The sequence below is a fragment of the Pangasianodon hypophthalmus genome, chromosome 22 (assembly GCF_027358585.1).
Source record: "Pangasianodon hypophthalmus isolate fPanHyp1 chromosome 22, fPanHyp1.pri, whole genome shotgun sequence".
NCBI classification, from domain to species: domain Eukaryota; kingdom Metazoa; phylum Chordata; class Actinopteri; order Siluriformes; family Pangasiidae; genus Pangasianodon; species Pangasianodon hypophthalmus.
In genome coordinates, this window is record NC_069731.1 from 16879845 (window position 1) to 16895269 (window position 15425).

General features: G+C 39.3%; 1 protein-coding gene across 2 annotated transcripts in view; it reads left to right on the top strand.

Annotated features, from left to right (window-relative positions):
• The first annotated feature begins 2253 nt into the window (after positions 1 to 2253).
• The window catches only part of LOC113541353 (solute carrier organic anion transporter family member 5A1), a 47163-nt gene continuing 33991 nt past the window's right edge, over positions 2254 to 15425 (top strand). The window contains exons 1-2 of one of the 2 annotated variants that reach the window (XM_026938283.3): positions 2254 to 2383; positions 2895 to 4288. In XM_026938283.3, coding sequence (XP_026794084.1) covers positions 3337 to 4288 — 952 coding nt within the window. In that variant the 5' untranslated portion in view covers positions 2254 to 2383; positions 2895 to 3336. The other variant, XM_053227863.1, reaches the window with a different exon arrangement.

Consider the following 15425-nt stretch of genomic DNA (forward strand, 5'->3'; position numbering starts at 1 on the left):
AGGAAAGTCCATTTGTAGAGAATATCTTGTGTTAATCTCCTAATTAGTAAAGTGTAGGTGATGTTAGTTAAAGCAGTCTGATTAGTGTGTGTAGTGTAATGTAAAAGCTATTAAACCACGATGCACTCAGCTCTTTCCTCCAGCACATTGTAATTGAAATAAAATGATGATTACAGAGTTAAACTGCAATCCATCAGCTGCAACTAGAGGCTATTTAATCTATAGTGGTTGAGTGGCCAAGTCGGTTACCTGATCTGAACCCGAGTGAGCTGCATTTCACTTGCTAAAGACAGGACTGTGAGCAAAAAGACCTGAAGCAAGCAGGAAGGGAAAACAGCTACATTTCATTAGGGAAAAAAGCCAGCATGAATAAAGAGCATAGACTGAGCCATTGATTGAATAAGATTTGCAAGCACATACTGAATAGGCCAGTTTTATTTAAGATTTTGGCAATTCTGGATAATTACTTTAGACTTTTGAATAGGCCTTGATTCCTATATGGCTTACACCAGTGGCGTAAGCCATATAGGAATTGTTTTTTTTTGTTTTAAACTATTATTTTCTTACAGTGGTGGAAATCACAACCCACAGTTATCATAATTTTTGAGTACTTATAGTTATTAGCCTCCTAAACTCAGTCTAATCCAAACTTCAACAAGTCAAGAACAAGTAGCCTATATATAAGGTCAAGCTGGACCTAATGTGATCTCTTGATCAAAAATTCAGGAAGTAAAAAACACCATAGCTCCAATAAATAGCCAGAATATTATTGTACACATTTAAATAATGAGCTCATTCATGCAATTGTCTAATCAGCCAATCATTTGGCTGCAGCACAATTCATAAAATCATGCAGATACAGGTAAAGAGCTTCAGCTGATGTTCACATCGAACATTAGAATGAGGGAAAACATGGAATCTCAGTGACCTTGGTTTGAGTATTCCAGAAACTCCTGATCTCCTGGGATTTTCATGCACAACTGTATCTAGAGTTTATACTAAATGGTACAAAAAACAGAAAAAATAGCTCAGCAGATGGAAATGCCTTGTAGATGAGAGGTCAGAGAAAAACAGCCAGAGTGGTTTTAGATGACAGGAAAGATGTGGTAACTCAAATAACCACTTGAGTGACCGCTCTTTACAACCGTGGTGAGCAGATAAGCATATCAAAAAAACGCACCATGTTAAACCTTGAGGCAGATGAGCTCATCAGAAGACTACACTGGGTTCCACTCCTATCAGCCTCAACTGACACCTGACATTCTGCATTTTAAAGATATGTTTTCACTTGCATAAGTATGTGTGATTTTTTTTTTTAATATAGGTGAGAGTGGGATCAGTTGCAGCACTATTAATTATTCCAGTGGGCAGTATTGGCACACACTGATGATATGCTAAGCTGAGCAGCTGGCATATCAGATTTCAGGATGTAGTCAGTTGTAACGGTGTTACCAATACAAGTATTTAAGATATTGTACAAAACACAAAAGAGATTCCACTTACTTGGAAAAAAAAGTTTCCTTCCTGGAAAACTGACACAAGGACGAACCTCAAAGACCCGAGCATATCAGTTGTTTTTAATATGATCGATGTATTTGTTTCCGGCGCACACATTGTACACCGGCAGCATAAGAGATTATTTAGCTCATGATTAAATAATTAGCAAAAATATACTTATATCTCTCACAGACTTAATGAATTATGATGTTACAACTGACCACATACCAGTGGATTCAGTTGTAACATGTTGGTTCTGTGATTTAATTGTGTGTGTGTGTGTGTATGTGTGTGTGTGTGTGTGTGTGTGTGAAATTGATATTTGTTTATTATCATTTAGAATATATGTTTGAGAATATTTTACTTCTAAGATTTACAAAATAATGTGGCAAATGTTACAACTGACCCCACTCTCCCCTGTATATTCACAGAGCTTCTTTCATGTTTTATGTTTTCATAAATGACATGAAATCATGTATACACTCAGTATGAAGAAGAAGAAGAAGAAGAAGCATCCTAACAAAAACAATAGGGTTCCAGCATCTGAGGTGCTTGGACCCCTAAATATATGTTTGTTTGTTTTTTTTTGTTTTTTTTATTATTTCAAATTATTATTATTATTATTATTATTATTATTATTATTATTATTTTATTTATTTATTTATTTATTTATTTATTTATTTGGTAAAGTTATGATACTGATACTCTTGTGTGTTTGGGTAGGCTATCAGCTTGAAGTGCCTCGTTTTGGGTGATTTTTTTTTTCCTCCTGAAAAACACTACATCTCCCAGAATTCCTCAGCACTGACCGCCTCCAAATCCGCAATCTCATTCAGTAGCTCAGTAGCTGAGTGGCCGCGTCGAGGACAACAATATCTACCTCCGAGTGAGTACCGCTACACCTCTCCAGCCTTCTCCAGCCTTCTCCTTCACTGCTTCATCTCTCTTTCGACTCGTTTAACATGCTGTCTTTCAGAAATGGTCCCTGCGCGCGTGCACTCTGCTTCTTTCTTTTCACTGTTATTTCACTGCTGTAGTTTTCAGGTTCATTTGTGTCTGTAAAGTCGTGACTTGAGGTGTCACTGCGGTTTATGGGTACCGGTGTTTGTCGGGTAAATAAGCAGAATTGTTAGTGCACTCAGAATATTGACTTTTGTACGTTTTTGGTTCCATCACTTTCTTTAGGAGTCGTTCTTTTCCTCCATGCTGGACTCCTCTTTGTCTCCTCAGACTACCTTTGTTATACCTCTGGAGTGATCTGAGCACTGATAGAGCTGATAGAAGAGCTTCAGAAAGAGCTGAAGTCATATCTCATCTCACTGTTTCCTTTGTACTCTGCTGAACAGGAATGATTCCTTGTTAATTCAATTATGCCTTCTTTCCTGGTTTTGGTTTAGGAAACACAACACAACACAACACAGCACAGCACAGCATGTTGGAGAGACTCTTGACGTGGTGACAACTGGCCCGAAGAGGAGCTTTTTGGAATAAAATACCAACAGAAGCCCTTTCAGATGATGACGTGATGAATTTTAAACGTGTATATGTTTAGTAGCCTGTGATACACGGGGGGGAAAGCCAATGCCTGGACACTGCTTTAGATATGACTAAAATGTTTTTAAAATTATTCATTTAAACGTGTCCACTTTTCTTGTTAAGACAGGAGGTTTGTTTGTGCAAACATCTTTGCATGTAGATCATGCGTGAAGATTTATTGATTCTGAGCTGTTTGTGCTGTCAGGGCTGTAGATCACTTTCCAGCCTTGTGCACTTTCTTCAGGCTTTAAATCCTAAACCTGAATTACGCCTTTGATTATTCAGGCTCTGAGTTCGGTTAAAATGACTTCATCAGATAATGATGAGACTGGGAGTGACGTGTCAGAGTCTCTGGAAGTCACCAATTTCCAAAGCCAATATGGCGACTCGGGGAGTTACTACAAATCCAAAAGTTTACCAGTTCTCAACGGAGGCTGTCCAGCAGCTGACAAGGCTTTGGAACCGAAACTTCCATCTACATTCACTTCAATCCATACAGACCGAGTTGTATTTAGTGGGATGCAGGGAAAAAGTGACTCCAGCCAGCTGGACTCTCCGACCCAAACTGACTTCTCACCCTCCAGCATGTCCAGCATGGTGGGTCTAAGCGGCTCTACGCGACCCAACGGCAACAGGGCTGGAGGCAAAAAAATAGGCTTCTCTTTAGCAAGGATTGTGGGATTCCCAGCGAGGAAGTACGTCAGGGTGATTCTGGCGGACTCGAGGTGTTTCCTGTTCTGTATGTGCTACCTGACGTTCATCCAGTCGCTGATGGTTTCAGGTTATCTGAGCAGTGTGATCACCACCATCGAGAAGCGGTACAGCCTGAGGAGCTCTGAGTCAGGTCTGTTGGTGAGCTGCTTCGATATTGGAAGCCTGCTTGTTGTGGTCTTCATCAGCTACTTTGGGGGTCGGGGGCAAAGGCCGCGCTGGTTGGCCGTTGGTGGGGTTTTCATAGCTGTAGGGGCAGCTCTGTTCTCCCTTCCCCACTTCATCTCACCCTCGTACCAGATCCAGGAAGTGAACTCGTCTACAGGAAACGAGGGCCTCTGCTTGAATGGGAATGCCAGCAGCAGAGACGGCTTGGGCGTTGCGTCGTGCCCACGGGACCAGGAGGGCAAGGAGCATTCCATCTACGTAGCACTTTTCATCTGCGCCCAGATTCTGGTGGGAATGGGTTCCACACCTATCTACACCCTCGGCCCGACCTACCTGGACGACAACGTGAAGAAGGAGAATGCCTCGCTTTACCTTGGTAAGATAGTTTTCTGTTATCTACATGAGTGGGTGGTTGTACAAAAATACAAATATTCTATAGCTCATTATTAAATAAAGTCTATTTAGCTGCAATGCACAATTTCTTGCTCGATGGACATGATGTGCTGATTGCCCAAGGTGACAGAATGACAAGCAAAGGAGATTAGCAGCTGTTAATGATGCTTATCTGACCGGCAGGAGTCTGTACTTGCAGGCGTAGAGGTCATGGCAGAAACACCTTCGATGTCTCTCTGTGGGTGATTTGAGTTTTATCGTAGGAGAATGGTGAAGCAACTGGAGGCATGTTACCATCAGCAAGGATGACTCATTGCTCCTGACTGAGTAATATTCAATAACCATAAAAAAAAAAAAAAAAATAGCAAGAGTAGAATTGTGAGTGTGTTCTTGCAACAGAAACACAGTCTACACTTTGGCAAGACAAAGGCTGAATGATTTGACAGGCACTTTGGGGCATGTTGTTATAGGACAATAATTCACAATGGGCTGGAGTGATGGGGAGTTACTGTTACCACCCTGAAGTTGATTACTTAAGGAAAAAAATGAACACAGCCATTCATGCTACCCAGAAACCAAGAAGTGCAGACTTCTACCATAGTGGAAAACTTAGTGTTAAGTAATGCTTTCTTACAGATGAAGAAGAAAACAATAGACTTGCCTTGATGTTTTCTGTTGATCAGTTTTCGGCATGTATCAGACTGTGAGAACTGAGGTTCTCAAATATATCACTTCAGTGCACGTTGTTGACTGATTAGAAACTATTTTATTTTTATTTTTTTACTTTTGCACACAGAGGAGGGACCATTTTGTCCTCCAGCAATTTGATTCAGTGAAATTTAAAAGGCCATTCTTTATACTTGAGGTAACGTGGGATTACTAGTGAGGAATTTTATTTATTTATTTTCTTGTAATCAGTGTTGTTTTACTCTAAATGTATAATTTGATGCATTACAGGATAAAGATCAATTGCATTCTTTCTCTTGGTCCAAGATTAAAACGATTGTAGTTTTTTTTCCCACTGGGAACACCGAGTTCATGCGTAAGTGGCTGTACTGGATGTCAATCTGCACCCGTACTTGCTTATTTTCTCTCGCGTTTCCTTCAGCAGAAATAGGAATCGTGATGTGCCTCACTTCGCTGTTGCAACCCCCACAAAGTGATGTACAGATCAGAGCGAATAACAGCGAGATGATGACACCGTGTGTAGACACAGAAAACCTGATTTGTCCCTCATTTCATGGCACTTTCCCTTGTCCTATTAATTTAAACCCTGTTTTAATTTCCTGAAGACCTGAGGGGGAGAAAAACAGGGTTTGAATATCCATGCCAGGAGTGTATGCATGCGTTTGTGAGGCCTCAAGAGAGATAGTTTGCTAAGTTCCCTGTTCTTGCCTAGACTACACACACACACACACACACACGCACACACACGCACACACACCCACTCACATGGGCGTACAATGTGAGTGCTGTTCACAGCTGCTGCTGTTTATAATTTTAATTAATATTTTTAACTCACACACACTTGTGCTTTCACTCTTGACCACCCTTCCTAACCTTGCTGTGCATGTCTATTGAAGAAGTGTATTCAATTTTTTTTTTTATCACTTAATTTCTTAATTGAATCGTTTATTTCTTATGTTTATTTCTTTTTTCTCTCAGTATCCCGGCCTCAGTTTTGTCCAGAGCAAACGCAGATAATCCTTTTCTCAAATAAGCAGTGTGTATGAATACACATTGATTATTACCCTTATCTTTTTTTAGCCCAAATCAAGTCATGTGCATGCGCACACACACACACACACACGCGTGAAGTTCACCTCTTCCACTGCCGTTTAGCATGCAGATGAGGGTGGGCTGCATTTGCTGATAAAAAGGCAGAAACGTAATAGAATAATGTTGAACATTTTTGTCTATTGATAAAGCTTATCTCGTTTTAAGGTGCAGACGTTCTCCTCTGCTGACAGCTTGTACGATGCACAATACAGTCGGGTTCTTACCTCACTGTTGACTAAGTAAATGCATTTCCTCCTATTACTGTCTACCTGTTCGTGTTTTTTTTTTTTTCTTTAACCCAATCAAGTTCTTTACTCCAGTGGGTCTCATCCTTTTTTATGTTCAGTTCGGACTACTGAAAAATCTTACAACCCTCTTCTTCATGACTCGCCCTAAATCACACTACAGCACCTCCGTTTCTCTGTGCAGGGAATGTGAATGCGCTGAAAACCCTTTGGCTGTGTAATCTGCTACGTTACATTGCTACCTCCTAGCGTGTTCCTTTATGTAACTTTATTTTTGCAACTTTATTTGACCAGAATCAAACAAAACAACTATCTAATAGTATCACACTGCTGCACTAGTTAGCCACTCTCTCTTTCAGCAGTCTTAACAACGGGATAAATACTGGCAACATAAGAGATTTTATGGAAAGGCTGTTCTCAAAAATATCTATCTAACAACATTAATTTGGGGATTTGATATTTTTGTTTGCTGGTGAAAGGTGAGTTCTTTTTAGACGATTTTATCATACAGTGAACTTTTCAAACTGTGACCCACAAACCATACACACAGTGTTTACTCCGACTGATTTACACATCAGTGATTTTTCTTTTGTGATGTGGATATAGATTGAAGGCAGCTAAAAGAGGCAGTCTTGATTGGATTGCAGTGCCCTCTGAGAGCGAATGGGCATGTGTCTGATTCTATAAAGAGGATGAAGTACACACTCCAGTTGGCTTTGTGATTGCTTGTTCCTGAAGGTACTGGGAGTGAATCAGAGGTACATTGTGCACTTAGTTGCAGGTGGATTGTCTTGACCTCTAGGTTTAGACTTGAATCTTAGCTGTGCTGTCTTTTGTCCAGTACTGAGGCAGTGAAATGATCAGATCAAGCTGTATTCCTTTTCTAAACAAGCCCTGTTTGTGTGGATGACAGTTCTGAGCGCTTGTTGATCTCCTTGAGGAAGGTTTTGCGGTTAGTGGTTGGAGAAAAAGGCAGTGGAGGGAAGTTTATCATAGGAGTACGAGCCCTCTGGTTTATAAGGCATATACTTTATTTGTTGAGTAAGGGATATTTGATGTAAGTGGGAGGATGCATAGAAAAATAGATGGGTAATATACATAAATGGATGAATGCTGTGGATGGATAGTGATGTATGGATGAATTATTTAGGTGGTCTGGACTGATTGGATGGTGATAATGATAGATGGGTGATAATGCAGGTGGGCGAATGATTTGGATGGATGTTATTGATGATGTGAGTTAAATGGTTAACGTGGATAGATGCATGAATGAATGAATGAATGAATGAATGGATGACATGAATATATGATATGCATGATGTGGATGAATGGCTGTTGTGGATAAATAGAGGATAAAATAGCTGGTTTTGATATGAATCAATAGTAGAATGATGGTGTGGATGGATCAGTGATGTGGATGGACGGATGGATGAAGTGATTGTGAGATATGGATGATGTGGACAGAAGGATGGAGTTTGTGGGTTTTGGTAGTTTGGATAGATGAAGGATAATATGGATGGATGACTGATATGGATGAATGGTTGAGTAAACAGTTTGTTTGGTCGGAATGATGGTGTAGATGTATTCGATGGCATGAATGATAGGGACAGATGGATGACGTTGATTGATGGAAGATGTGTTTGATGCAGATGGATGAATAATGTGGACGATGAAGCTGGATTACTAGATGATAGTGATGGATGGTTGAATGTGGATAGATCAAAGGAAAAGGTGGATATATATTGTGGATGTTGTAGATGATGTAGATAGGCAGATGGTTTGGATGGATGGATGAATGATTGATGGAAAATTTGTTTTAATGGATGGAGGCTGGATGCAGCATGTGAATGGATGGATAATATGTAAGGATGGATGATGTGGAAAACATGGGTGGATGATGAGGATGGATGACATGAATGGATGGTTGATGGAAGAAAGGTTTGGATGTGGATGCATGGATGATATGGATGATATGGATGATGATGATGATGATGATGGTTGCAGGATGTGGATGGATGGGTGAGTGGATTATGTGGATAATATGGGTGGATTATTTGGATGGATGGATATGAGGGTAGATAAATGAATGTAAATGTATGATGCAGATATTTGAATGCACTTTGTGGCTTTGGGAGATGGGGTTAGATGGAGCAGAATATAGCAGGATAATTTTGATATTGGTGGATGGATGGATGATGTGGATTGATGGATTATGTGGATAATATGGATGGATGATGATGTGGCTGGAGCTTTAGAGAGCTTAAGAATAAAGTACTTTCAGGCTGTTCAGTCAATACACTGAGAGCACACGCTGCTTGCATCTGTTTAAATTTAGAAAGAGAACAGCTGCTGGATGTGTGTGTGTGTTCTCTGTTCAAGAGACTTGAGGTAGACCTTCTCTTTCTGCCAACTATGTTTGTCCCTGCTTCACCCTCTGTTTTGTCTTTATCTCCTACAGTCCCCATCTTACACTTCTTCCCAGCATTTCATTGTTATGTATTTGAAATGGCTTGGTCTCTCATTCACACTTCTGCGTACGCATACACATGCTGTTGGGCACATCTGGCCGCTCCTGGGTTTGGTTTAATGTTTCTCCACTGGTTTCTTCCAGTCCCTCATGGCGATCACATTTCCAGAACTGCCAGTGCATCTGCTGTTCTTCAGTCATGTTCTAGGTGCCACTGTTCCAGCGCCGTGGGCTTCCGCTGTCTTTTTATATCCCACAACTGAACCAGGCTACAGTTACACACATTAGTCAGCACTCGGTGGCTCTAGGGCTCTTTATGCCTCTTGCAACACTCCCCCTCTTCATTTAAACACACTGCAACGTCCTTGCTCTGCTCCGAGCGGACAGTAAATGTCAGAGAAGATTTATGGGCTGAACCACTTGATGCGAACTCTCTCCATTTTTAGAGGACCATCTTCTGTTTCGACAGGGAGCTCATTGATATGTTTGAATTTATCATTATAAATACCATTAACACTAATTTTTCACAATGGTATGTTACACCTGAGTGCTGTTCAGGAGGTTGAATTTGTTCTGACAACGTTAAGTCGTGTTAGAAACAAGACCAGAACACGTGTTACGACATTAATCCTTATTAGTGCCTGTCTGAAAGTATTATGGATAATGCATGTCAATTCAAGCATATTGCTTAGGCTTATTCAGCAAATTAACTCTAATGGAGGATCTCCGTGGGCCGTCATGATAATCAAGTTCACTCTTCATGTTCTTTACAGTTGTCCTTCTGGAAAGGATGGTTCTATGATTGTTTAGAGAATATTAGCAGAGCAGTATTGTTTTGTAAGTGCTTCAGCTAATATAAAGTTGATGACTGAAGGAACTCGCATTAGCATATCTTCCTGATGAGACCATCATTTTCTTATTGCTATGAGGCTTCAGTGAGTCTGCATGGTCTTCCTTCTTAAATCGGCGAGGAACTTATGTTTGGTTCACTGGCACACAGAGAACAGATTGCAAACATGCCACTGAATTGAACTAACCATTCTTTTTTTCGCCAACCCAAAGAAGCTTAATATAATTTTTCTGTCTAAAAGAAAATGTATTCATCAAAAAGATTGGCTTAGCACAATCTCTACCTTTTTCAGCCAAAGATCGAATTTGTGCCTAGTGATGTTTTTGGACCCTCGTTGGCTCCGTTCATTTCGGCTTCAGCCTGAAAGACGTGCATTGTTCCCCTGGACTCTGGTTCTTGTATGACAGGGTGGGCTGATGGGAGACCTGTGGAAAAATCTAAGTGAGTGACATCATTTGGGGCTGGAGAGAGAAGAGTGCATGCTTTTCATAAAATCAGTGCTTGGTATTTTCCAAGGTGGAAAACTAAACACACCTGAGATGATGCCCTGCCCTTGGCAGCCAGGGTTCCTGTTCAGTATTTTGTGTTCTGTGAGAATTTAGTTCTCCTTCTTTGGGCTAGAGTTGTTATTAAACCTCTCACTGAGCCCTGTTTTCCTGTAGGCAAGATTTCCTGACCTGTACAGTAGACACAGCCTCAAAGTCGTTTCTGAAAGTGGAATATTTGGGGGGAGCTTGAAGTAGTGTTTATAGAAGATAACAAATCAAACATGGAGTAGATAGAAGAGTCAAGTCTTATTTTTTTGTACAAAAACATTTTTCGTTTGTGTCTTTGTCAGGGAAATATATCTAATGCATTCTCAGAATGTCGTCACATGATGTCACAGACTAATTTCCATAATCACTGACATTCATTCATATTCATTTGCATATAAAAAGAAGACTTTCTGAAGACACGCAGAATAGTATAGGAAAGAATAAAATAGAGGTTTCATCGGAATATAATTTAATACATTATATTTTTAGGAAGAAGTTTTTTGTTATGGCAACACAAACTAACTATTTATATATTTGCATAGGTAATTTCTATTAGGAATGCGAGACCAAAAGAATATCTTAGCCCGTGTATTTGTGACTGGTTGTTGGGAACAACGATGATTAGTGATTGCTCATTGGGAACAATGGTGATTGGTCATTGGGAACAATGGTGATCGATGATTGGCTATTGGGAACAGTGGTGATTAGTGATTGGCTGTTGGGAAGAGTGGTGATCAGTGGTTGGTCGTTGGGAACAGTGGCGATCAGTGATTAGTTGTTGGAAACATCAGCTCGCACAAGAGCAGCTTAGTCAGGTACTACACGCTGGTGGTGAGCCTTCCGAACCTGTGCTCTCAAGTCAACTGTATAACAGCAGCTGTGTTGTGAGATGAAGAGCCGTATCGAGTTCAGGACAATCGCTAATGTCTGCTAAAAAAGTAACTATTATGTAAAGTAGCTATTTTGTGGCTAGAATCAATTCTAATAAAGTCACTAAAGGGGTGTAAAAAGTCCCCAGCAACAAAGTTGGCAGTGTTGGCTCTTCGTAGTCTTGTGCAGGCTATAATAGAGCATGGAATATAAACGTTGAATAAGATGCTCAAAACAGCTCATGCTGCGCATCAGTGGCCAAGCTGACAACTATAGCATTTGGGACAAGATGTGAAAATTTTCTGTGAAATCTTAACACATGGGGGCCGCTCTAATGCTCTATAATTCTCTGCTTAAATTCCTTCAACAATCGTATGTGCTTTAGTCAGAATCCTGCACCTCTGCTTTTTTTTTTTTTTTTTTTTTTTTTTAAGCATAGGAGTCCTGACAGCCAGAGAAGTGCTTAATCACGTCCACTTTGCATTAATTGTTTCACCCTGGATTATGACCCAACTTGTATACAAATGTTGATTAAAAAGCACACATAGAAAGCAAGTTATAGCAGTTCATGGGTTTCCCGTACTCCCAAACTGCATGGTAATAAACTGGCAGAAGGTATCGGACCCCCTTAGATGACTAAATATTACTCTTTTCGTATGCAGTGTGTACATGTAACAGTAGCTGCAAGATTATTTTTTTGTTGAAATGGAGCAGAGTTACGCAAGGATTTGTTTTAGTATTTAAACATCCTGTTTTTATTATTATTATTATTATTATTATTTAAAAATGTGTTTGACTTACAGTCTGGGAGTTGTCCTGTCCTCATACACTTGTCACAAGCACTTTGTATGATTGATAGTATGGGAGACAGAAGTATTGCAGGTGTGTGCACTTTGACCCTTACCTTCCCCCAAAATCCGTCTCCCTGCCCCTGCTCGCCGTTCGTCAGCCACTAAAAGCCTGCACCATGTGTGAAGATAAATACAGTACACCCTGTGTGTACAGATAGCACATTTAGAAAGAATGCACCAGTCCTGGCATAGGGATCATCTGTCGCTTATCCTGAATCCATGTTCATGGCAAAGGCATGCAGAACATTCAGTCGTCACCCAAACTGTTCCTGATATGGCAGAAGATTTTGTACTGGCGTCACTCTGCGTCATGTCTTTGGCCCTTTTTCTGATTAAAGCAGCCAGATAATGCATTACTGTATCTGTAAAATAATATATGGGACAGATGCCTGATGTCCCATGCAGATAATTTGCTCAGTATCTGGATCTAACAGGCAATCTTATGATGACCTGAATAGAACAAGCTTCCATTTGCTCTGAGAATGCAGCACTATTAATAATATTAACACTAATAATAGAACGTTTTGGAAAGTATTTGGGCTGTCACTGGGCCATATTGCATTTTTATATGACGGTTTACAAATATTGGGCCTCATTTATCAATTTTTTTTAATAAAGTTGTGTGTAAATGATTTTGCCAAACAGAAGTAAAAATTTGTCAGGTTTACAGAAGTTTCTGTAATACTGATTTTCTCTGTGCTCGTGTGTATGTTGATAGCTGCCAATCAGCCATAAATTGTCAAGCATATTCACAGCTTTAGTGATGCCTACAAAATACAATGCTCACAGAGAGCTGCAAACGACAGAATAACGAGTAAACAGTGAAAGAGCACCTCCAGTAATGCAGCTCAGCCATTGCAGCAAGTTGACTAATATAGACAGACAATAACGCTTCCTCCCTTTATAGGGTGCCATTTTTTTTGTCTTAATTGAATGACTCCCGTCACCTTGTTTTAATTTATGGAATTGATTTGGATTGCATTGAAGTGATTAACAACTGAGGTGTGTGTAATTGAAATAGGTATATAAGTGATTTAAAGAGATTGAAGTTGGCCGGTCAGTCGAGGTTTACATTAGTGAGTCTCCTTATATGTAAATTTACACAAATTTAGGAGCTCTTGTGGGATGCAAACTTTGAGATTGAACTTTTTTACCTTTATAGATGCTGTCATTTCAAGGTATTTAGAAAAGAATGAATAAAAATCTTCACATGAAATACTCTTGTAATCTCTTCCCTGTTATTACAGCAAAACCTAGTCCTACTCAGTGAGCAGGCAACAACGACAGGCACCTTTTTTTGATGGATGTCCTGTTTTTATTTTGTGCTGTACTGTTGTACCTCAGCCGTTGAAGAAAAAACTCATCCATGAGGCGAATAAAAGAAGGGAGATATATTACCTTTCATCTAAAAGTGTTCCTATATACACAAGCTCAGTATTGTTGCATCATACACCCACATTTCATTTTTAACATTTTGGAATTATGTATTTTGTAGTTACACCGAGGTACACTGTCACTTTTTCCAGTTAAAAACCATAGGGGATGTAAACTTTTGCACCGAGCTGTACCCTGTATCTGTCATCATGTTCTCATTCTCCAGCAATCTTATGTCAGAAGTAGGACTAATGAAATGTCTTAAACACTCTAAGTGTAATATTGATTTCATGGAGTGAGATATATAAAAGCTGGTGTATTTCCTGTTCTATGTAATCAAATATATCAGGTGTTGATAAACAGTGTTACAGTTGAAGAAGAAGCAGTATTACAACAGAATGTTGTGTAACCTGAGTGCAGTGTTCCAGTGATCACAAGCTGACCTTCAAAATGAAAATGTCAAGAGATGTCAAGCGACACGTGAAACCTGAACATCTTTTGATAGAGGCGATAGAGAGGCAAGCTTACAAGAATGAGACTCACAGAAAATAAGTGGAAGATATATTTTAAAAAATATACACACTTTTTTTTTTCTGGAAGCATTATAATAATGTGCCTTGTTTATCAGGCTGTAAATGTTTTTGTGGCCAAACCAAACAAAATATTCCAGCCAAATTTATGCTTTTCTTTTTTTTTTTGCCGGTTTTTTTAATATATTTATTTTATTTTAATTTTTTTGCAGTTTTTTCGTATTCACATTTGTTGAAAATGTCAAAAAGATGACTAAATGGTGAAAGAGCATCTCCTAAGCACAGAGTGTGCTAAATCAGTAATGCAGATCAGCCATTGCAGTGTCGATTACCATAAAAACTCAGGAGCGCTTCTAGGATGTGAACTTTTTTTTGAGCTTACTAGATTTTAATGAATACCACATTTATTGTGCAAATACTCCTGCAAATGATTTATGAATAGATTCTTTTGTATCCAGCTTGATAAATGCAGCCCATAGTTCAGAAATGTTTATAGCCTTCATTTTCACCATTATGTATAAAGTGTAACAGGTAAATGAACGCTTTATCATAATTTTCTTATGTCAAAAGATAAACCACTTCTTTTGTTTAATCACATATCGGAGGCTTTCAGTAAGAAAATTAGTGAAGCCAGATATAATGGAGAATAGATTTAGTGCACTAGCCATTTGTCTAAGTACACTATTAGCTAGGAAATTGCTTTTACAGCACTGGAAATCAGAGCGGTTCTTAATTTTTAGAAGTGACTTAGAGCTGGGGAATGTCTATAACAAATCTGCTCTGTTATTTTCAGAAAATGGAAAATGCATTAGCAAGTAGCATGTTATGTTCATGGCGTATTATTTGTTCTGTACAACTGATTTTTGTGATTCATCTTTGCAACAGCTAACTATGTAACTGAAATAGTTTTGAAAAGCAGATCAGTTGTTAAAAAAAAATGACAGCTTCTGCTGAGTTATGGCAATTTTACGCTTTTTGGTTTTAGTCTAAGGGAACCAGCTGTCCTTCTGTTCTTTGTTTTTTGTCCCATTTTCACATCCAGCTGGCATGTGATGAATTTGTGCAACTGTTTTAAGAGCTGATAACTAAGGATTAAATCTTGTATCCCAAGCAAATAGCTTCCAATTCCAGTAGTATTCTCTTTAGCATTACTGTGGCTCTATTGCATCTATCATAACTTAGATGTCTCTATTCTTCTGTAGTCAGGTGACAAAGATTGACCCTGTGAATAAGATTAGCCTGAGAGAACAACTCGCCTGAGGGACCGGAGAGAGCGAGTGGCCATGAAGGAGTACAAAGGGATTAGTGGGGTTTTCTTAATCGTTCTGCTTTGTAATGGAATTCCACCACTAAGTCCATACGTTAATTTAGATCAGAGGGTCATATGGCACACTTGGCTAACATGATTTAAACTATTACAATAAAGACCCATATAGTCCAGTCACCTAAAATTCCTTGCTTACAACGTTTTGGATAAGCAACTAACATGAGTGAATGGTGGTTACCTTTTAATGCTTAGTCATTAATTATGACTTTATGGCTTTGAATTATACAATTTTTTGATCACTGCCATAGACACTGAACAGAACAGATGTATTGGAACTTCGACAAGGATTGC